The following is a 23283-nucleotide window of genomic DNA, read 5'->3' as shown; positions in this document are numbered from 1 at the left end:
TTGCAAGGTTGAATCATGTTGTATGTGTCCTTTTTATTGTTGAATAATATCCCTTTATATGGATATACCACATTTTGTTTATCCATTCATCAGTTGATGGACATTTGGATTGTTTTTACCTTTACAGATAGTAAATAAAGCTACTATGAACATTTGTGTACAAATTTTTAAGTGAATGTTGGTTTTTACTCCTCTTGAGTATAGACCTAGAAGTGGAATTACTAAGTCATGAGAATTACAGAGTCATATGACTATGTTTACCATTTTAAGAAACTGTGAAACTTATCCAAATGACTACAATAATTTACTTTAGTACTAGTATTGTACAAGGGTTCCATTTTCTCCATATCCTCACCAACACTTGTTATCTTGACTTGTTTCCTAGCCATCTTAGGATAGGTATGAAGATACAAGTCCCTTATCAGACATGATTTGCAGATATTTCTCTCATTCTGTGGGTTGTCTTTTCACTTTCTTGATGATATCTGTTGAAGCGCCAAAGTTTTAAATATTGGTGAATCCAGTTTATCCTGAAGTCCAGCTTAAATAAAAACAGATAAACGGATAAACAAAATAAAAAAATTTTTATTTTGTCACTTGTGCTTTTTGCTGTGCAGAAAGTGTTTTGATAAGTAAAATTTTATGATTTATAAGTAGAATTTAATTCCTATAAGGACTTCGCTGGTGGTCCAGTGGCTAAGACTCTGCACTCCCAAGTGCAAGGGGCGCTGGGTCAATCCCTGGTCAGGAAACCTAGACCCCCACATGCTGCATCTAGACCCAGCCAGCCAAATAAAAAAACTTACAAAAATAATTTCTATAATTATAAAAATAACATATGCTTGTTGTAAAGTGTTTTGTAACAAATCAGTAAAATTTTAACAGTGGATAGTCACTTTTTGCTGAAATCAGCTGAGTGATTCAAGTATGTTTTGTTTTGCCACCAGTTTGGAATTGTTACATAATAAGTGAGTCTACAAATTTGAATGTGATTATTTTACTATTTATACTGAGTACCATATTCAGGATTTTTATAAGTTAATAAAAGTCACCTATTTCTTTATATATATTTGCTTTTAACAACTGCTGACTGCCGTGATCCTCTTTGGAATCATATAACTTTTAATTATTCTTTATCCTTTTATAGAGCTTAAGGGAGAGCACACTTTTCTGATGATTTTTAACTTAAATCTTCTTTTGGCATTTCATATATTATTTTAGTTTTTATTATAAAATACATACTCTAAAAATGAATGCAGTACTACAGAAATGTGAAAAGGAAAGAAGTTGCCCCCATTCTACACCTCACACACCCCAGTCCCACTGAGCAGTGTCAGTTTGTTTCTTCTAAAATGTTATGTGTATGTGTAAATATTATAATAATATGTAAAGAAACATTCCTGTGGTGGGGGGGCGGGGGCGGTAGTTAACATCTTTTTTTTTTAGGCAGGAGACAAAAGCATTCTAAAGATCTTTTGATTGCCTACCACATTTTGGTCCTGCTACAACAAAATTGTTTTGTGATAGTCTCAGCTAACTTTTTGTTAAGAAAGTAAACTGGCATTGTAATGAACTTTAATAATGTAGTGGCTTTCTGTAATAGTCATTCTGAAATTTGAATTTATTTGTGCTGTTTTAGGATTTGCTTTTGCCTGAAACAGAGACTCCTATTTTACCACCATATTTGTCTTCATCTCTACCTCCCCCTGAGGAACTCTATGCTGTTCAAGTAAAGCACGTTGTCTCACCCAGTGAAGTATGTAATTTCAGTAACACTGTTGGTTATGGTCTTAACTTTAGGATGGATTCTTCACATTTCTATCTTCCTGACTTTATTAACAATTGCTGACCTCTAGTTTACCTACCCTATAGTTTCTTCTTCAAACATCTGTTTATACTTAGTAAGGCAACTGTTTCTTAATCACTTTTGGGTTTTCCCAGTAATGTATAGCTCTTTAAATCAAATATTTAGATTTTTAAGTTTGAATTTACTGCCACCGAAGAAATCTCAGACATCTCATTCCCCTGTCCTCTTCCTACATTGAACTTAATTAAGTACGCTTTACCCTGCTCTGTTTTTTCATACTATTTATCACCTTCTAACACACCACCACTTTCTTACTATGTCTGTTTACATCTCCCTACTAGAATGTAATTCCATGAAGATAGGGATTTTTGTCTTTTGGGCACTGGTATGTCCCTGGAATACCTAGAATACTGCCTGATGCATAGTAGGCACTCAATAAATATTGACTGAGTGAATAAGTACACTAAAGAAAATTCATTTATATATACTTGACTAGCAAGAGAAAAAGAAATGACAGATTAAGTGGCAGAGCAGTCCTTCAGCTGTTTTTACACAGTAAACTATTCCTTCACAAGCAAGGAGAATTTGCTCCATAATTTCATCAGGGAACATAGTAGTGTAACCTATTGTTGGTTTTTATAATGATTTTTAACTAGTTATTATTGTTGCAGAACAAATTACCCCAAATTTAGCAGCTTAAAACAACACACGTGAAAGTCAGGAATCCAGGGTCTCAAGGTTGCAGTCAAGGTGTGGGAAGAGGGGTATGCTACTGCAGGATCCAATTCCAGAGCTTGGTGCTGGGCTCCTGCTCTGTGGGCCTCTCCTGGGCCTGCTAACATGCATGTGCGTGCCCCCTGGCGGGCCAGGCACCACCAAGGCAGAGGCCACATCTTTTACAGTCTAAGCTCAGTAGTCACATACCATCATGCTATGGCATTTTTCAGCCACAGAGAACAAGTCTGGTTTGATATGAGGACTTAACTCCATAAGGACCATGAGGCCATTATTGGAGGCTTTCCTGCAGTACTTTTGCCCATATCTTGAATACGGAAAGTTACAGAATTTGAATGTTTTTCCCTTCCCTTCCCCCAACTCAGGTATATATTTGCCTTGATTCTGTCGAAAGTTGTAGTTTGTTTAACCAGCACAGTGACACAGAAGACAGTGGAGTCGGCTGGGAATCTGAGCCAGAGAGCCTCGAGGAGGCACTGCGGAGGTTCAATAAGAGTATGGAGACATTCCCTCCTTTGACAGACTTCAGAACAGGTACCAGTCTTTCAGGAAAGTGGGATTCCTAATGAAATCATTGTTTTGTTTCAATGTTGATGAGATTGAGTTGTTTCTAAGGTTAACTGGTATTTTTATTGCCCTCACTTTATACACTTGGCCTCATGCTTTAGGGCACTTTGATTTTCCAAAGCTCAGGCCGCCTGTGAACACTTGATTGCATGAAGATGGCTTTTCTGAGCTTGAGGTTTTGCCAGTAGCTCAAAATTGTGAGTTGTTATTTAGACCTAAATGGCACTTAATTTCATTACAAGCCACCTAAATAGAGAATCTTGGTGTGAGGGCAGGGGAATTCATATTCTGTCCTGTCCTGTCAGTATAGATGAAATTGTGCTTTTTCCCTTTCTAATATATATTACCATCCTTTATTAAATACATGGAATTCTCCTACGAGGAAAATGCATTTCGTTACCTGTGTTGACAGTTCCTGAAATACTGAGTGGTGTCTGTACATTTTATCCATGTCATGTATAGAGGTACGTTCATCCTTGTAGTTTGTACTTATCAGAGGATACTTTAGCAAAGGAAAGCTAGAGCCTAATGTCTTTATCTGCTACTTAATAAGATTTTAATCACTTATGACCCATGTTTGGCTGATAAACAACACTTGCCCTTTTCCCTGCCTGGAAAGTTCTGGAATGTATAGCAGGACCTCTGCTCTACTTTCCCCTACCGCAGGTCTTCTTCCCTGGTGCTCTTCCTTCCCCACCCGTCAACCTCCCTCCCCTACCCTGCCCTCTCCACCACCTCCTCTCCCTTGCCTCCTCTCCTAGGAAGGGGCACTGTGAGCAGGAATACTTTGTACTGCAGTGTCCCCAGCTTTTGAGGAAGGCAACTTGCATGAGTAGGTGCTTATAAATATTTGTTGAATGAGTGAAAAAATAAGCTCATTATCATATTTTCTTTTTGTAAACTAATTTATAGTCTAGAAGAAACAATTCCTTCTTCGTGTTCTTCTCTCAAGGGAAGTTACACAATCTGTGCATGATACGGTAATTCATGGAGCTATCTATACATATATTTGTGCATTTTTCTATAGTTATTCTGGAATTAAAGTTAAGTATGCATACGTGAAAGTTGATTCATAAGCAAGTGCCTGTTAAATTCATATGGAATCTATATTAAAGGAGTTAAATAAGGAATTTGTGTGGGTAAGATGTTGAGGATATGTGGTCAGAGTGGGTTGGGAGTATACGGTTCAGAACCTTGTAAACTGCAGTCTAAGAACTTGGTACTGCAAACAGTTAAGATGCCATTGAAAAATGTTAAACTAGAGAGTAATGGAATTGCATTGGAGGAGGGGAAAATTAAAAGTAGGAATAATAGAACCCATTTTACTATCCTTCGCAGAAGACAGCTGCCCAAAAGAAAAAAATTGGAGGCATATAAGAAGTGGGAGGAGAGGGAGGATGGTCTAAGCCATGGGAGGTAGAACTAGGAACTCTGAGAAAGGGATAAATGTCTTTCTTCAAACATTTTCCTAATTTAGGAATTAGGAAAACAGGGTATATAAACAGAAAAAAAGAGCACAAGCCAACATATGGCTGTTTAGTGTTTAATTCTGAATAACAGGTATATGGGGATTATGTCTTCTTTGTACTTTACTGTATTTCAAAGCATGTATATTTTTAAGAAAATAAAAGGCAATGTAATTTCCCTCTTTTTCTGTCTTTTCAGAAATGCCTTGCCTTGCAGAATATGATGATGGCTTATGGTATAGAGCAAAGATTGTTTCCATTAAAGAATTTAATCCTCTAGCTGTCCTGGTACAATTTGTTGATTATGGATCAACTGAAAAGCTGACAGTAAACAGGTTAAAAAACAAAAAAGTAAACTTAGTCTATTTTTTTTTAATAATTAAAAATATTTTACTTCAAAAAGCTATTTTAGAGCTACTATTGGGAGTTTGTTTTTACTCTAAAAGTTATTCTTTATTGTGGTAAGATGTACATAACAAAATTTACTGTATCAAAGTTTTTAATGTAAAAAAAATTATTGTCATCCATTTTTAAGTATACAATTAATTGACATTAAATACATTCACAGTGTTGTACAACCACTGCTATTGTCCATTTTCACAACTTTTTCATAATCCCAAACAAAAACTCTGGACCCCTTAGTAACATTCTGTTCCCTTTCTCTCAGCTCCCAGTGAGTCCTCTTCTGCTCTGTATGAATCTACTTAAATTCTTCATACAAACATAATGATATAATATTTGCCTTTTTATGTCTGGCTTATTTTACTTAGAATAACGTTTTCAGAGTTCATCCAGTTGTAGCTTGTCAGAATTTCATTATTTTTACAATTAAGTAATATTCCATTGTACATATACACCACATTTTGTTTATTCATCTCTTGGTGGACACTTGGTATGTGAATAATACTTTGTGAACACTGACATAAAAAGAAGATCCATTTAAATTCCAGCTTTCAACTGTTTTAAGATATGTACCTCGAAATGGAATTGCAGGATCACATGGTAATTTCATGTTTAACTTTTTGAGGAAATGCCAAAGTTTTCCATATCAGCTATACTATTTAACATTTTTACCAGCAACACACAGGAGTTCCATTTTCTCCACATCCTTGCCAACACTGTTATTTTTCCAAGTTTTGTTGTTATTTGTAACTATTTTTTTAATAATGATATAATATGCATATAAAATCTATCATCTTAACCATTTTTAAATGTATAGTTAAGTAGTGTTAACTCAGTTTACATGGTTAGTGCAACCAATCTCCAGAACTCTCTTCATTTTCAAAACTGAATCTAACTTTGTACCCATTAAATGATTCCACATTGTCCCTTCATCCAGCCCATCGGCCACCATTCTGCTTTCCATCTCTATGAACTTGATTATTGTAGGAATATCTCACATCTTTTTCTAACTGTCTTATTTCACTTAGCATAATGTCAAGGATCAACCATGTTATAGCATGTGTTAGAAATTTCTTCCTTTTTACAGCTGAATAATATTCCATCATATGTATTTAACACATTTTATTTATCCACACACCCATCAGTGGATATTTGACTACTGTGAATGATGTTATGAAAATGTACATACAAATATCTCTTTACAACCCTGCTTTCAGTATACTGAGAAGTGGAGTCACTGGATAATATGCTAATTATTATTAGTATTTGGAGGAACCACCAAACTTCCCCAGCAGCATTTTACATTCCCACCAAATGTCCAAGGATTCCAGTTTCTCTCTATATCCTCACTATCACTTGTTATCTTCTGGGCGGTATTTTGTTTTTTTTTTTTAATAGTAGCCATGCTAATGGGTATGAGGTGATATCATATATGGCTTTCATTGGCATTTCCCTGATGATTAGTGATGTTGAACATCTTTTCATGTGCTTGTTGGCCATTTACAGCTCTTTGGAGAAATATCATTTTTAACGTGAACATATTTTCTCTCATTCTGCAAGGTGCCTTTTCACTCTATTGATTGTGCCTTTTGCATAGTTTTAAGTTTTGATATAATTGAATTTTCTTCTTCTGTTGCCTGTGCTCTTGGTGTCATATCAAAGAAATCACCGCCAAATCCAACATCATAAAGTTTTCCCCTAATTGTGACATTAACATTTTTTTAAATAGGGTTTTTTTAATTCTTAAAAAAAAAAAAAATTTTTTTTAATTTTAGAATTTCTTTGTGACAGACTGCGTCAAATCCCTCTTCATCTTATGCAGTATCCAGCCCGAGCCATAAAGGTTCTCTTGGCAGGGTTTAAACCACCCTTGAGAGATGTAGGAAAGGCAAGAATACCATATTGTCCGAAGTGGAGCATGGAAGCATTGTGGGCCATGATAGACTGTCTACAAGGAAAACAGCTTTATGCTTCTTCCATGGTAAGTATCTGTCTTAACTGACCAAGATTCTTTTGAAGGTATTTCAAGGATCCTTAGTAATTTTCTAAAGTGCTTTACATGTAAAATGCTTTAAAGTTTATAATGCTGTAAATACTATAGGATTAATTTTAAGGCTGCTTCAAACAATGTCTTAGTTTTATATAATTTATACTTAAGCTTTTGATTAGCCCTCCAATGATATAAAATATCAGGGATGTAATGACTAAGATATAAAATGATCCAGATGAATATTCTATAACTAAAGAACAGATAAGTCAGTGAGGTTCTCAAGGCAAGAATACTGCAGTGGTTTGCCATTCTCTTCTCCAGGAGACCACATTCTGTCAGACCTCTCCGCCATGACCTGTCCGTCTTGGGTGGCCCCAAACGGCATGGCTTAGTTTCATTGATTTAGACAAGGCTGTGGTCCGTGTGATCAGATTGGCTAGTTGTCTGTGATTGTGGTTTCAGTGTCTGCCCTCTGATCCCCTCTCTCAATGCCTACCTTCTTACTTGGGTTTCTCTTACCTTGGATGTGGGGTATCTCTTCACGGCTGCTCCAGCAAAGCACAGCCGCTGATCCTTACAGCGGCTGAAGTCAAGCGGGCCTTAGGAAGCATCACTACGAACAAAGCTAGTGGAGGTGATGGAATTCCAGTTGAGCTATTTCAAACCCTAAAAGATGATGGTGTGAAAGTGCCGCACTCGATACGCCAGCAAGTTTGGAAAACTCAGCAGTGGCCACAGGACTGGAAAAGGTCAGTTTTCATTTCAATCCCAAAGAAAGGCAATGCCAAAGAATGCTCAAACTACTGCACAATTTCACTCATCTCACACACTAGTAAAGTGATGCTTAAAATTCTCCAAGCCAGGCTTCACCAATATGTGAACCATGAACTTCCAGAAGTTCAAGCTGGTTTTAGAAGAGGCAGATGAACCAGAGATCAAATTGTCAACATTCGCTGGATCATCGAAAAAGCAAGAGAGTTCCAGAAAAACATCTATTTCTGCTTTATTGACTATGCCAAAGCCTTTGACTGTGTGGATCACAAAAACCGTGGAAAATTCTGAAAGAGATGGGAATACCAGACCACCTGACCTGCCTCTTGAGAAACCTATATGCAGGTCAGGAAGCACCAGTTAGAACTGGACATGGAACAACAGACTGGTTCCAAATAGGAAAAGGAGTACATCAAGGCTGTATATTGTCACCCTGCGTATTTAACTTCTATGCAGAGTACATCATGAGAAACGCTGGGCTGGAAGAAGCACAAGCTGGAATCAAGACTGCCAGGAGAAATGTCAGTAACCTCAGATATGCAGATGACACCACCCTTATGGCAGAAAGTTAAGAACTAAAGAGTCTCTTGATGAAAGTGAAAGAGGAGAGTGAAAAAGTTGGCTTACAGCTCAACATTCAGAAAACTTAAGATCATGGCACCTGGTCCCATCACTTAATGGCAAATAGATGGGGAAACAGTGGCTGACTTCATTTTTCCAGGCTCCACAATCACTGCAGATGGTGACTGCAGCCATGAAATTAAAAAACACTTACTCCTTGGAAGAAACATTAGGACCAACCTAGATAGCATATTAAAAAGTGGAGACATTACTTTTGTCAACAGAGGTCCGTCTAGTCAAGGCTGTGGTTTTTCCAGTGGTCATGTATGGATGTGAGATTTGGACTATAAAGAAACCTGAGCGCCAAAGAATTGATGCTTTTGAACTGTGGTGTTGAGAAGACTCTTGAGAGTCCCTTGGACTGTGAGGAGATCCAACCAGTCCATCCTAAAGGAGATCAGTCCTGGATGTTATTGGAAGGACTGAGGTTGAAGCTGAAACTCCAATACTTTGGTTACCTGATGTGAAGAGTTGACTCATTTGAAAAGACCCTGATGCTGGGAAAGACTGAGGACAGAAGGAGAAGGGGATAACAGAGGATGAGATGGTTGGATGGCATCACCAACTCAATGGACATGGGTTTGGGTGGACTCCAGCAGTTGGTGATGGACAGGGAGGCCTGGTGTGCTGCGGTTCATGGGGTCGCAAAGAGTCAGACACAACTGAGCAACTGAACTGAAGTCAATGACACTGTTTCCACTGTTTCCCCATCTATTTCCCATGAAGTGATGGGACCAGATGCCATGATCTTAGTTTTCTGAATGTTGAGCTGTAAGCCAACTTTTTCACTCTCCTCTTTCACTTTCATCAAGAGGCTTTTTAGTTCCTTTTCACTTTCTGCCATAAGGGTGGTGTCATCTGCATATCTGAGTTGATATTTCTCTGGGCAATCTTGCAGATGGTGATTGCAGCCATGAAATTAAAAGATGCTTACTCCTTGGAAGGAAAGTTATGACCAACCTAGATAGCATATTGAAAAGCAGAGACATTACTTTGCCAACAAAGGTCGGTCTAGTCAAGGCTGTGGTTTTTCCAGAAGTCACGTATGGATGTGAGAGTTGGACTGTCAAGAAAGCTGAGCGCCAAAGAATTGATGTTTTTGAACTGTGGTGTTGGAGAAGACTCTTGAGAGTCCCTTGGACTGCAAGGAGATCCAACCAGTCGATTCTAAAGGAGATCAGTCCTGGGTGTTCTTTGGAAGGACTGATGCTAAAGCTGAAACTCCGGTACTTTGGTTACCTCATGCAAAGAGTTGACTCTATTGGAAAAGACTCTGATGTTGGGAGGGATTGGGGGCAGGAGAAGGGGACGACAGAGGATGAGATGGCTGGATGGCATCACCGACTCGATGGACATGAGTTTGAGTGAACTCTGGGATTTGGTGATGGACAGGGAGGCCTGGTGTGCTGCAGTTCATGGGGTCGCAAAGTGTCTGACACGACTGAGCGACTGAACTGAACTGAGTTCAATGAGGGGAACGTGTAAACCATTAATACAAGTAGAATGAATGAAGTGTTATCAAACAAGTACAGGTATTTTGGGGTGAGACGTAGGGAGAAGCAGGATGATTTCTATCTGAAGAGATTGAAATATGGTATTTGAGCCCCTGCCCAGTAGAGTACCACAGGGGAAAAGTAACATTTAAACTGCGTCCTAAAAGTTGGAAAAATTACAACGGAATTGTGGTCAAAATCAGAGAAAGTGGTTTTCAGAGTACTCATACTAAGTTTGAATTGTTTAATGTAGTAGAACTGTATGAAAAGGTTCAAATAAGAAAACCCAGGTCATGCTCAGTATTAATATGCTTTCTACTTTAGAGGCTTAGACACAAAAGGGAGACCCACAGACTCTGACCTGTACCCATGTTTAATAACACAGCTGTTTTAAAACTGGAAAATTATACACCAAAACTCTGCTGTTTTTAAGTTTCATAAAATCTAGTATTTATATATTTTATGTATTATAAAATCTAATATTTTATATATTTAAATATTACAAAATCTTCTGGAATGACAACACAAGTGGTGCAGCAGCTGTCCCTTTAGATGCAAACATGTTCTTCAGTTCAGCTTCATCCTCACCACTGTTGTTTCAGCCCAACTTGCTCTGATTTGAGGACCTGAGATTTGGGGATTTCTGATATATTGGCTGTGGCAAAAATGAGCTCTTAATGTAGTAGTGCGGTTACTAGAAAGTGCTTTTTGAAAATCTCTGTACATATCACACTCCTGTGTGTGCAGTAGTGTAAAGAGCTTATGCAAGGTTTCTCTCAAGAAGCCAGTGAAAATACTAGCAGACCAAGTAAGTGTTCTTACAAATACATGTGTATTCACCTCATGAACAACAATCAAAATGTGGTGTGTGCATAAAGGTATGCTTTATGTGTACAGTGCAAATGAATTTTAACAAGGAAGGTACTATGAGAGCCCACTGGCTCAATCCAGGAAAACTTTGGGGATGAGTTCCATTTCAAATAAAGTAGAAGACAGAAAGAATGGAATTTAGCAAGAAACCATCACAAATACCTTTGAAAGGACATAGTACAAATTTATAAACTTAGAGAATGCCTTGTCTCTCTTGCCAGCTGTAGGAGGAACAGGCAGCAAAGACATGACGGTATTTTCTTGACAAAGATCTTTTCATTTTAGGCTCAGGTACCAGAACAAATGGTGACTTTATATGAAGATAAACAGTATCCAATTCATATGTCATTAGTAGAAATGGGGCTTGCAGACCGAGATGAATGATGTAAGTACCATGATTTCTTGTTCATCCTTACGGTCAGCTTCAGGCACAGCACTGACACAGCAGAGGTTCACACTGTTTCTCAAAGGAATGACAACCAAGCTCAACAAGAATCTCTCTTCTAGATTTCTCCTTAATAAGCCCTTCTAAACTATAAACTACTGAGTGTCAGTATCAGAAAGGTTCCATAGTTGTGAAAATGCTGGGATTGAACAGCTGTCCTGATTGATCATGGTACCAAATAGTTTTGGGGCGTAAGGAGGAGACCAGCACTGAAAATAATTCAAGCTCATAACTCTTACCTCTGCATACGGTACTACTGGATAACCAGTGTCCTAATAACAAACATTATTAGGGTTAATCGGTAAACAGCTCACACTCTATTCATTCACATAAGTGTAACACACGATTTAGTAACTAGATTTGAACATTAAGCACAGGTTTAAAATAACACATTCTGTTTTTCAGGTATACAGTACAGAGCATCTGTAGCAGCCCAGAAGAAAGTTTTCTGTTACATTGTAGACCATTTCAGGCTTACTTCCTTCACTTGTTCTGCAATATTGCTGGGCTTTTTTTTTTTCCTTCCTTACATGTTGAACTGTTAAGAACTGTTTGAAAAAAGTTAATAAATATTTGCTTTCCAAGTATTTACTTATTTTAATTTTTATATTTTAGCCACATTAGGAAAAATATTTCCTATATATTCAGTTTAAGAAATAAGACACTGTCAGCACAGTGTAGGCACCTGTTCTACCCTTCCCCAATCATTCTCTTACCTACAAACAAGGTGAATACTGTGAGTTTGGCATTTATTGTGCTTATATACCTTGGAGAAGGGCATGGCAACCCACTCCAGTATTCTTGCCTGGAGAATCCCATGGACAGAGGAGCCTGGTGGGCTACAGTCCATGCGGTTGCAAAGAGTAGAACACGACTGAAGCAACTTAGCACATGCTTATATATGTCTTTATAATTTTACTGTATATGTAAGCATCCATAAACAATATACAGTTCCGTATATTTTTTTAAGTATCACACAGTTGCCTTTCCCCCTACTTAAGAGTCTTTTATCCACAATGATATGCATAGCTGTTATATTCACTTGCATTGTTACATCCCTCTATGCACATAATTTATTCTGTTAGATCTTGAGGTTGTTACCAGTTTTTTCTCAATTAGAGTTATTCTACAGTAAGACCCTCTCTGTACCTATGAGTGGTTTTCCAGTGAATATACTAATGCAATTTACTAAGTCCTGAGGTAATTGTTTTTCAAACTAACTCTACCATTAGTAGTCTTGAGTTCCTTGCTGACATGCAGTGTGGCCAGACCATTATTAGCCAGTTTATGATACAAGAGATACATCATTTTTGTCATATGCATTCACTGGTTTAGTTGCTTATTGCTCATTCATATCTTTTGTAATTTTAACTAGTAAGGCTTCTTAATGTATTTGGGTTATTAATCGTTTGTCAGATATGTGTATCTTTTCCTAGTCTGTGACTTTTCTTTTTGGGGTATCTTTGGACAAACTTTTGACTCATTAACCTTTAAGATTTGTGCTGTATCTCATTTAAAAGTCTTTCTCAAGGGTGGACCTTGTGATCTAGGGGTTAGAATTTGGCACATTCACTGACGTGACCTGAGTTCATTCCCGGGTTGGGGAACCTGAGATCCCAGAAGCTGTACAGCATGGACCCCCCAACCAGAAACAAAAATGGCTTTCTATCCTGAGGTTCAGTTAAGTTGCTCAGTTGTGTCCGACTTTTGCAACCCCATGAATTGCAGCATGCCAGGCCTCCCTGTCCATCACCAACTCCAAGAGTTCACCCAAATTCATGTCCATCGAGTCGGTGATGCCATCCAGCCATCTCATCCTCTGTTGTCCCCTTCTCCTCCTGCCCCCAGTCCCTCCCAGCATCAGTCTTTTCCAGTGAGTCAACTCTTTGCATGAGGTGGCCAAATTATTGGAGTTTCAGCTTTAGCATCATTCCTTCCAAAGAACACCCAGGACTGATCTCCTTTAGAATGGACTGGTTGGATCTCCTTGCAGTCCAAGGGACTCTCAAGAGTTTTCTCTAACACCACAGTTCAAAAGCATCAATTCTTTGATGCTCAGCTTTCTTCACAGTCCAACTTTCACATCCATACATGACCACTGGAAAAACCACAGCCTTGACTAGACCGACCTTTGTTGGCAAAGTAATGTCTCTGCTTTTCAATATGCTATCTAGGTTGGTCATAACTTTCCTTCCAAGGAGTAAGCGTCTTTTAATTTCATGGCTGCAATCACCATTTGCAGTGATTTTGGAGCCCAAAAAAAGAAAGTCTGACACTGTTTCCCCATCTATTTCCCATGAAGTGATGGGACCAGATGCCATGATCTTAGTTTTCTGAAAGTTGAGCTTTAAGCCAACTTTTTCACTCTCCTCTTTCACTTTCATCAAGAGGCTTTTTAGTTCCTCTTCACTTTTCTGCCATAAGGGTGGTGTCATCTGCATATCTGAGGTTATTGATATTTCTCCTGGCAGTCTTGATTCCAGCTTGTGCTTCTTCCAGCCCAGCGTTTCTCATGATGTACTCTGCATAGAAGTTAAATACGCAGGGTGACAATATACAGCCTTGATGTTCTCCTTTTCCTATTTGGAACCAATCTGTTGTTCATGTCCAGTTCTAACTGGTGCTTCCTGACCTGCATATAGGTTTCTCAAGAGGCAGGTCAGGTGGTCTGGTATTCCCATCTCTTTCAGAATTTTCCACGGTTTTTGTGATCCACACAGTCAAAGGCTTTGGCATAGTCAATAAAGCAGAAATAGATGTTTTTCTGGAACTCTCTTCCTTTTTCCATGATCCAGTGGATGTTGGCAATTTGATCTCTGGTTCATCCGCCTTTTCTAAAACCAGCTTTTCTAAATCCTGAGGTTACGTAAATATAATTCCTTATTTTCTCTGAAAACTTATAACACTGCCTGGTTGTTTCTCAGGCCCCGCCTTTCTCACGTGTCCTGTTTTGACCAGGTATCACCCTCATTACAGCTGCTTTCTCCTCCCATGAGATCTGCACTAGCAGAATGAACTCTTCCTACCTGTTTGACTGATTGACTTACTTCTATATTCCGTTTTCACTTCGCATTCTTTGACCTTGGTGGTAGATATTATAATGCTTTAATTTCAGCACTGATTGAGTATAGTAATAGTGAGTGGAGAAATGATTCCTCCTTCAGTGATGTTTCTGAGCATAACCTTGATAGGGCTGACAGGCAGTAGGAAAATCTGTGTGATAAAAACTATGTGATACTGTATTTCTTGTACTTCCTGGTTTTCATAGCCATCACCAACCACAGAAAGCATCCCCTTATTAAAGTCTATGCTGCTTATGACCATAGGAGACAAGGGAGGTGAATTAAAAATGAAAGCTGCCCTGTTCATTTCAAACATAAAAAGCAAGAAGTTTTATACTCCAAAGTCTTTTCTATTTATTTATATACACACACAGATGCACACACACACACAGAATATATAAATTAAACCACAGAATCCACAAGAAATGTACATTTCTTTTTAACAAGAAAATCAAGTTAGTGTCATTTCATGATGAGTCACATTGAGTCAGACTGAGTTTCATGACAGTTTTGTGTCCATGAGAACATTACCATCCTTGTCTTTCATTCTTACTCGACCAGATGTGTACTTGGTCTCCTGATGCCCGTTTGTGTACACAGTTTTCACAGTGCCGTCTGGATACTCCCGTCTCTTGAACTGGGCCGTATGCAGTTCTCTTTGGCCATTATTAAACTCTATGATTTTGTTGCCATCTCTGTAAATTTTAAATAGAATTTAATTCCTTTATAAAAACATGAAGATTACAGCAGGAGAAATCTGGCAGTTACTCCTTCTCCAAGAATATCCTTGGTCCTTATTTTAAGGATAATGTCCCATTATAAAACAAAGCTAGGGTGCAAAGTTGAGAAGTTGTCAACTTCTCAACACAGAATGTTTTTCTCTATTTTGGTTATTTCTCAAATTTCATATGAACACATATGTGGCTCTCTGCCACATACAAAGGTTAGAGAGCCACTGCTCTAGTAAACGTGTGGCCCTATGGTGTCTGCATCACCCATGAGCTCACTAGAAATGCCAATTATTTGAGTGGGGCCCAGCAACAAGCCCTTGAACAGTCCCTCCAGATTCAGATGCACCCTGAAGTTTGAAAACCACTGCTATAAGTGAAAAACAAAAATAGCACAATTACCCTGAATGAATTGCACATTCAAAAACTGCTAAGAGAATAAAAGTTTTTATCACAAGAAAAACATGTAATTATGTGTGATGATGGATGTTAACTAGACTTTTGTGATCATTCTGCTATACAAATATCTAGTAAATTTTTGTGGTACACCTGAAACTAATGTCATATGTCAGTTACACCTCAATTTAAAAATGATAATCCTGAATGAACTAATAACATGGGATATGTCTGAGTATAGATGAGAAAAGACTGGCCATGAGATTAAATAGATGGCTCTAGGGAAGTTTTCATAAGAGTCAAAATTGAGAAGTTTTTGAAATCTATACTGTACACATAAGCTTTTCCTCAAATTTTCTTTAGTTGAGCACCAGATAAAGAACACCAGATTTCAGACCACATTAAGGGAAAAAGTCATGACCATAAGGAGTTCCTACATTATTGCCAAGTTTACATCACATAATTCAAGTTAATGGGTACTTAACTGCTACACTCCAGGAAAGGAGGGTGAAACTAAAAACAGGACTGGATCTCACAAACTCTTCACTGTGGATTAAAGAAGTCATCTCTGACTTCAAGAAATTTAACATTCAGAAGGATAAAGAAAGAAATTGTTAATTTGGAATTGGCTTAGAGAGGCCAGAAGAGTAAAGTGCTTAGGCTGGGACAGGGAGACCCAGAAAATCAAAATACAGAGTCCAGTTATTCTTAAAAATTGACAGGGAAGCTTCCCTTCTGTGTCTCACTCACCGTTTTCAAATTTCACCAAACTTATTTCTAAATAAGTATCTGCCATCCTCCTTTCGTGAAGTGTTCTTTAGACATCCTTCAAATCTCTAGGCTAAAGACTAAGCAAAATGTTAGAATCCATTGGTCTCAAACTTGTCTAAAATTCTAAAGTGCTGCAAACACATCTTACCTGCTCTCAGATTCTGAACTCAACTAAAATGTTGAATGACTTATTAAAGTTTAAGATTTTTAAACTTCATTACTGATTGAAAGTTGAAAACTAGAAACCAACTTGACAGGTAACATACCGTTGTACTCTGACAACTGTACCATCTGGGAAAATGCTCTCTTCTTGTCCATCAGCAAACAAGTTTTTGATAGTCCGGTCAGGAAATGTGATTTCTTTTCTTCCATCTGGGAAATGTTTTTCTGTAAGAAAGGGGGTTATTATAAATATTTTATTTTTAAAGGAAGGAAGAATTTAATAGAATGAGAGGGCAGAGCAGGTTCTCACCTATCTGGCCATTAGAGAAATGTAGAACTTCCAGCCCTTCTGGGAATGTGGTGTGGGCAGTCTGCGTGGCTGCATAGTAGTAGACCTGTAAAGACAAGGAGTCAGCGCTGCCGCTTCTTCAGGGGTGTTTATGCTACAGAGAAAACACCTGTGGAAACCTACCACTCTCCCGTCTGGCATGACCTGCTTGATGTCACCGTTGAAGAAAGTGACAGTGACGGTCTCCCCATCTGCACTCACTTCCTTTCGCGTTCCATTTGGAAACAACACAACGTGGCACCCATTCTTATAAACCTTCTCTATCTACAAAAAAGAAAACCAAACTAGCAAAAATTTCCTGAGACCACGTGACAAAAACGTCCCTAATTCTTATAAATTGCCTACTTTGATATTTTTCATGATAAAAATTAAAATATTTCTCGGAGAGAAAAGTTCCAATTCAAAACAATCAACTTCACCTATTAGCACATCATGTCCATTCTTAAGTCACCTATTCCCCCCAAACTTTTCAGTTGTTTTTTTAGGCAACCTTCAGATTATCACTTCAGCTCTAAACACTTCAACAAATCTCTCCTGGAACAGTCAGTAACCAAACTATTATCATCCCTAACAAGCTGTAATTCCCTCATTATATCATAACCTTCACACTGTTTTTCATAAATTCGCCCAAAAAAAAGGCTTTGTATGGTTTACTTGAATATGGATGAAAACAAGGTCCACACACACTTGGGTTGATGTGTCTCTCTGATCTCAATTTTTAATGGTCCCTTCGTTTCCCCATTTTAATGCCAATTGTTGAAAGAACGAAGTTACTGAACATATAGTACTGACCACATTCTGGGTCTGGCCAATTGCTTTTCTATTTTTCTGTCAGTTAACATGTTCTCATATCCTATTTTTCCTTAAAAAACCCAGTAGTTACTCTCAAGGCTTGATTACATTCCAGGTGAATTATTCTGACGAGTGCCTTTTAGGTACAGCAGTGGGCTCTGTATGACAGCGTGTCCAGAAATCAGTAAGTATGCGGCTGCCTCACAACCTCAGCACTAACTGGGCAGCGGCATAAGACCCGTCAACCTTTCATCTGAGGTTTCAGCAGCCACTGATGACTGCTGCCAAGACCCTTCCTTTCATTAGACCTTCTACACTGGTGATATCCTAATTTCTCATTCCTCTTCTAAAATAGAAAACCCTTCCTCATCAACAATTTGTTACCCGAAAGTAAAGTGTTGCTTTTGAACTGTGGTGCTGGAGAAGACTCTTGAGAGTCCTTGGACTGCAAGGAGATCCAACCAGTCCATCCTAAAGGAAATCAGTCCTGGGTGTTCACTGGAAGGACTGATGTTGAAGCTGTAACTCCAATACTTGGGCCACCTTGTGCGAAGAGCTGACTCATTTGAAAAGACCCTGATGCTGGGAAAGATTGACGGCAGGAGGAGAAGGGGACGACAGAGGATGAGATGGTTGGATGGCATCACCGACTCTATGGACATGGCTTTGGGTGGACTCCGGGAGTTGGTGATGGACAGGGAGGCCTGGCGTGCTGTGGTTCATGGGGTCACAAAGAGTCAGACACGACTGAGCAACTGAACTGAACTGAAAGAGTGTACAGGAAAACTACTTTAGGATAGAGGTAACAACTTCCTTCTGATTGCTGGTCTTTGTCCTTCACTCATTCCTCACAATTCAGTGAACTTCAACCTCATTTCTATTAAAGTGGATCAAAGAGCCTAAAAAAGTACATGTTCTAGAAACCTAAGGAAAAATCCCCTAACCACCACCTCAGTTACAAACCCTGTTTCTGTCCCTTCCCTTGTCCTTCATTCTTTAACTGGAGCACCCAGCCAGGCTGTTCCCACTCAGAACCTTTCCCAAGCACAGGAATAATACTGTTGGGCTGGGGCAGAGAAGCAGCTAATCCAGGAAACATTTAAGGAGGGGTAGGAGATCCAACCAGTCCATCCTAAAGGAGACCAGTCCTGGGTGTTCATTGGAAGGACTGATGAAGCTGAAACTCCAAAACTTTGACCACCTCATGTGAAGAGTTGACTCACTGGAAAAAACCCTGATGCTGGGAAGGATTGGGGGCAGGAGGAGAAAGGGACAACAGAGGATGAGATGGCTGGATGGCATCACCGACTCAATGCACGTGAGTTTGGGTGAACTCCAGGAGTTGGTGACGGACAGAGAGGCCTGGCATGCTGTGATTCATGGGGTTGCGAAGAGTCGACACAACTGAACGACTGAACTGAACTGAGGCTTTTACGAGTACTAGGGATTACCAAGGCTTTCAGCCGTATCTGGGGAAAGAACAAGAAGCTTAAACAATGAGACTGTACTCCTCCTCTTGTTGCATCTCTCAGAAATGGCAACTAAATGCATTTTCATTTATCAAGTGTTTTCAGAGGAGTCCCAAGGTTCAGCCTGAGGACATGAGCCAAAGCATTGAAGACCTTAAGCCCCATCAAGTCTCAACAGTCAATGATTTTAGAATCTGTTTCAACTATATTTTAACCCATGTCTATTTTTTATAAAAAAAAAAAAAAGTAACCTTTCCATCAGGATGGCTGATTTCTCCCTCAATTTCTTCTTTTTCATCCTCCTCTTTATAGTCAGGATCTGGAAAGTTCACTGGTTCAGGCAGCTCCCTGGGTGAGGCCGTCTATAAGGACAGGAGGCTCTTAGTCTGTGCTATATGACATGTAATAAAAATCTCAAGCAGCTAAAACTTAACACTTATGTCCAAAAGCCAGATTTCACTATTACAGGATTCTATGGCTAGTGTTGGTGTTGTATAGAAAACCTTTATGATGTTAAGTAAAAAGCTTCCTTTATAAATGGAAACTTAAACCAGTTCACTCATCAACTGTAAGCCTAAGAAATATGTCTGAATATATAAGAACAAAGATTTACCTGTCCCTTCTCCGAGCTGCCTAAATCACGAGGCTCAGACTTGGATCTTTGAGATGGATTACCTGTTAGAATATTACTGTCAGAGTTAGTTTGATTATTTAATTGAAAGATTTTAGTTTACTCAATACTGTGGTCAAACATTTCCTTAGTTCACTCTTCTTTACCTGTTATTTAAGATAAGTTTTAGTATTTTTCTTTACTAATTCCTAGTTCTTCATTATATAAATTCAGATGCTTATTCAAATACTTAAGTCCTGATGACCAAGAAAGACAAAGACAGTATCCGTTTTCTGAAAGTTTACAACCTCTTTCTGGACAAAGAGACAACTGCTCAACCAACCTAACAGATAAACCTGAAGGTGCTCTGCAGACAAGGGCTTTAGTTAAGAGGGCAGAAATGGAGAACAAAGAGTGGAAGCATCCAGAAAGACAGAGAATATGGCTTGAAAAAGAAACTGGATAGACCTAATGGCTGTGGTCTAAACTTTCTAGATCATGACCAATACACCCAATTATACTGTGTATTAGGAGTACACAATTTATAAAATAAGCACACATGCGTGTACGTGCTCACACATAGACACCACAGCAACAACAAACTGAAATTAGGTTAAAAAGGCACTAAAGTTCTAATACTGTCTTCCTATATACCAATGGATAGTAGTCCTAAATTTGAAGGGTTTCAAGCTCAAGTGCCAGGATCTGACTTAAATGTAAAAAACCAGAATGGATCCTGAATGCTCCAAGAATGGAGAAGAGCAGAGGTAGAGGGCCCACTAAGCAGGCTGTGGGCATCTGTGGAGATGGCAGTGTGTGTGCTGTGTCAAATAACAGACCCAAGGATCCCAAGTTGCCAGGTACTAGTAATTTCATACGGTTCAACCTACTTAATTGATTCAGAAAAACATCAACATCAGAGGAGATGCGTTTAAGGATGGATGGGAATGCAGGGGGGTGGGGAGTAAAGAGAAAAGGAATCAAGGAGCACACACAGGTTTTGGCTAAATGACCAACTTCCCCCACGTCACAGGCACAAAAACCACCCTGCAGTCTGAGCTCTGTGTTAACATCACCTCTGAATCCTGTAACCACCCTCCACCGAAGAGACTAATATCCTCATTTTATAGGCGAGAGGACTACCCATAAAGAAGTGAAATTCAACTACGTTAAAGAAAGAAAGTGGGCAACTTTTAAGGTGACATCAGCGTCACGGCAGCTAAGCCATTCCTCTTTCCCCTTAACAACTTGACATTTGTAACTGAACAAAAGAGCCCCAGCGCCTTACACCCAGGGATCTGGGGGGATTCTTGCCCACCTGTGCATCTGAAGATAGACCAGACCTCAGTAGGAGTTGTGGACCCAAGGGACTCGGCAAACCCGCCCCATCCCCACTCACTATGGGAGGAAAAACCTGCAGAGAGTGGACCTGAAGACGTCCAGGGTAGACGAGCAGGCTAGCAGGGCAGGACAGAGACGAGTTTATACGCAGAGCAGAGGGGAACCCGAGAGAGCTGCCCCCAGCCCAGGGGACAGTGCGTGGACCTGAGCTGTGTGGTGGTGGCAGACCACCTCTCCAGAGGAGGACACAGAAAGCTTGAGTGGAAGCGGCTGCCCAGCCACCTGCCATGTGGCTCAGAAGCTGCTTTCTCTCCAGGAGCAGCTGAACTTCTGAGGAGGGCCCGGGCCTCCACAACTAGGGGGAGTCAGGAAAAGAGGAGGGGAGCAGGTAAGCACATAATGGGCACGGAAGGATGCAGCTCCTGCTGTCTACCGTCGGTCCACACATGCCACTCAAGGATCGCCCCCTGGGCCCACAGGCACCTCAGGATCCTGAACCCACACCTCCACTGCTGCCAGCTCCTTGTGTGTCTGCTGGAGTGCTCAGAAGATAGGCCACAGTCAATCTGTGGACAGGGAAGGAAGCACAAACTTGAACTATGGCCCTACCTCCTGGAAAACGAAAGGTTTCTAGCAGCCAGCCTGGTGAATTGAAGGAACCAATGAAGTCATAAAAGCTTTGTTAAGGAAGTATCTGCTACTTCAAATTCTGGAGGTGAAGAATTCGATGACAGGTGAAGAATGCAACAGAGAGCATCTACTGCACAGCAGACCAGATGGAAAGAACAAGTGACTTGGGAAACACAAATTCAAGAATAATACAGCTAGAAAAGGAAATGAAACTAAGAGAGCCAACGAGAGCTATTGGATTCCCACTAGAAGGGCAAATACTTGATTAACTGTTGTTCCAGAAGAGGAGCGGCAGAAAGGGGCACAGAGTTTGAAGAAATCAGAGCTTTCATTATTTAAAGAAAGAATAGGTGAGAACTTCCTAAATCAATGATAATAAACCTTCAAGGCAGCCAGGGGAAAAAAAGAAGTAACTTATGAAGGCACAGTGTTAGGCTCTCAGTGGATTTCTCAGCAGAAACCCCACAGGCCAAGAGAGGAAAACGACATATCAAAGTATGAAACAAAACCTGCCCACCCAGACTACTTTATCCAGCAAAGTTATCCTTCAGATATGAAGGGGAAATAAAGGCTTTCCCAGACAAAAACTGAGGTAGTTCAGCATCACCTGACCTATAAGACACTGCATGAAATGCTGAAAGGAGATCTTCAAGTAGAAACAAAAAGATGCAAACTAGCAACAAGACAACAGGTAAGTACACAACACATTGGTAATAAACGTGAACATGTACAGTCAGATTAAAAAAAAGAACCTAATTCACCTAATTATAGTATAACGTTTAAAGGAAAAGAATATTTTTTAAAACAACACCTATGGAATTCCCTGGAAGTCCAGTGGTGGGGACTCTGCACTTCCACTGTAGGACGTAAAGGTTCGGTCCCTACTGGAGGAACTAAGATCCCGCATGCTGTGCAGTGCTGTGAAAAAACCAAAAACTCGAGCTACTGTAATGTTACTGAAATCAGAGCATAAAAAAGGCAAATTGTGACATCAAAACATAAAAGGGTGGTGGAGCCTTTATAATGATAAGTTGCTAATAGCATACAGCGGATTGTTTTATCTATGAGATGTTTTATGTAGGTCACATGGTGACCGCAAGCAAAAATATAGAGTTGATTCACAAATACAACAAAACAAGAGATGAAGCACACCACCATGGGAAAAAATGTTTACAGAGGTAGGCAGAAACGGGGGAAAAAAGAAACGATGGAAATAGAAAACCAAAAGAAAGCAATCGATAGGATGGCAGTCATAAGTCCTTACATATCAATAATCAACTAATGTAAATGCCCATAGAACAGAATAGAAAACCCCCTACATATACAATTAACTAATATTCAACAAGGGAGTCAAGAACACCCAACGGGGGGAATGCACAGTCTCTTTATAAAGCAATGCAAAAACTGAACACATGCAGAAAAATGGAATTGGATCTCTCTCACACCACTCAAAATGAACTCAAAATGGATCAGTCTTAAACATAAGACCTGGTACTGTAGAAGTTCTAGAGCAAAACATAAGAAAGAAGCTCCTTAACAACAGTCTTGGCAATAATTTCTTGGATATAACATCAAAAGCACAAACACCAAAAGCAAAAACCATCGAACTTAAAAGTTTCTGCCCAGCAAAGAAACAATCAACAAATAACCTACAGAATGAGAGAAATTTTTTATAAACCATCTATCAAATTAAGAGTTAATATACGGACATGACTGAGTGACTTCACTTTCATTTTTCTTTTTTTTTTTTTTTTTAAGTTTTAAATATCCTTTTTTTTTTTTTTTAAATTTTATTTTATTTTTAAA

General features: G+C 39.3%; 2 protein-coding genes across 39 annotated transcripts in view; one reads left to right on the top strand and one right to left on the bottom strand.

The window, feature by feature from the left end:
- The window catches only part of RNF17 (ring finger protein 17), a 118583-nt gene extending 106829 nt beyond the window's left edge, over positions 1-11754 (top strand). For all 24 annotated transcript variants that reach the window (XM_086329862.1, XM_086329854.1, XM_086329874.1 and 21 more), the window contains 6 exons: positions 1640-1756; positions 2908-3076; positions 4775-4910; positions 6769-6958; positions 11008-11107; positions 11573-11754. In XM_086329862.1, coding sequence (XP_086185988.1) covers positions 1640-1756; positions 2908-3076; positions 4775-4910; positions 6769-6958; positions 11008-11106 — 711 coding nt within the window. In that variant the 3' untranslated portion in view covers position 11107; positions 11573-11754. The remainder of the gene's footprint in view (positions 1-1639; positions 1757-2907; positions 3077-4774; positions 4911-6768; positions 6959-11007; positions 11108-11572) is intronic.
- A 2804-nt stretch (positions 11755-14558) lies between these two features.
- The window catches only part of CPAP (centrosome assembly and centriole elongation protein), a 37719-nt gene continuing 28994 nt past the window's right edge, over positions 14559-23283 (bottom strand). For 10 of the 15 annotated variants that reach the window (XR_015138217.1, XR_015138213.1, XR_015138216.1 and 7 more), the window contains 6 exons: positions 19510-19571; positions 19148-19258; positions 16759-16899; positions 16597-16681; positions 16391-16511; positions 14559-14924 (listed from right to left, as the gene is read on the bottom strand). Coding sequence is in view for 9 of the 15 variants with exons in the window: in XM_086329881.1 (XP_086186007.1) it covers positions 14729-14924; positions 16391-16511; positions 16597-16681; positions 16759-16899; positions 19148-19258; positions 19510-19571 (716 nt within the window). In the remaining 6 variants the exon portion in view is untranslated. The remainder of the gene's footprint in view (positions 14925-16390; positions 16512-16596; positions 16682-16758; positions 16900-19147; positions 19259-19509; positions 19572-23283) is intronic. The other 5 variants (XR_015138214.1, XM_086329883.1, XM_086329884.1 and 2 more) reach the window with 3 other exon arrangements.

The sequence above is a fragment of the Bos grunniens genome, chromosome 12, assembly GCF_055505025.1.
Source record: "Bos grunniens cultivar Pamir isolate PY7600 chromosome 12, Bosgru_T2T1.0, whole genome shotgun sequence".
Classification (NCBI taxonomy): Eukaryota; Metazoa; Chordata; class Mammalia; order Artiodactyla; family Bovidae; genus Bos; species Bos grunniens.
This window is presented reverse-complemented; position numbering and strand designations above follow the sequence as displayed.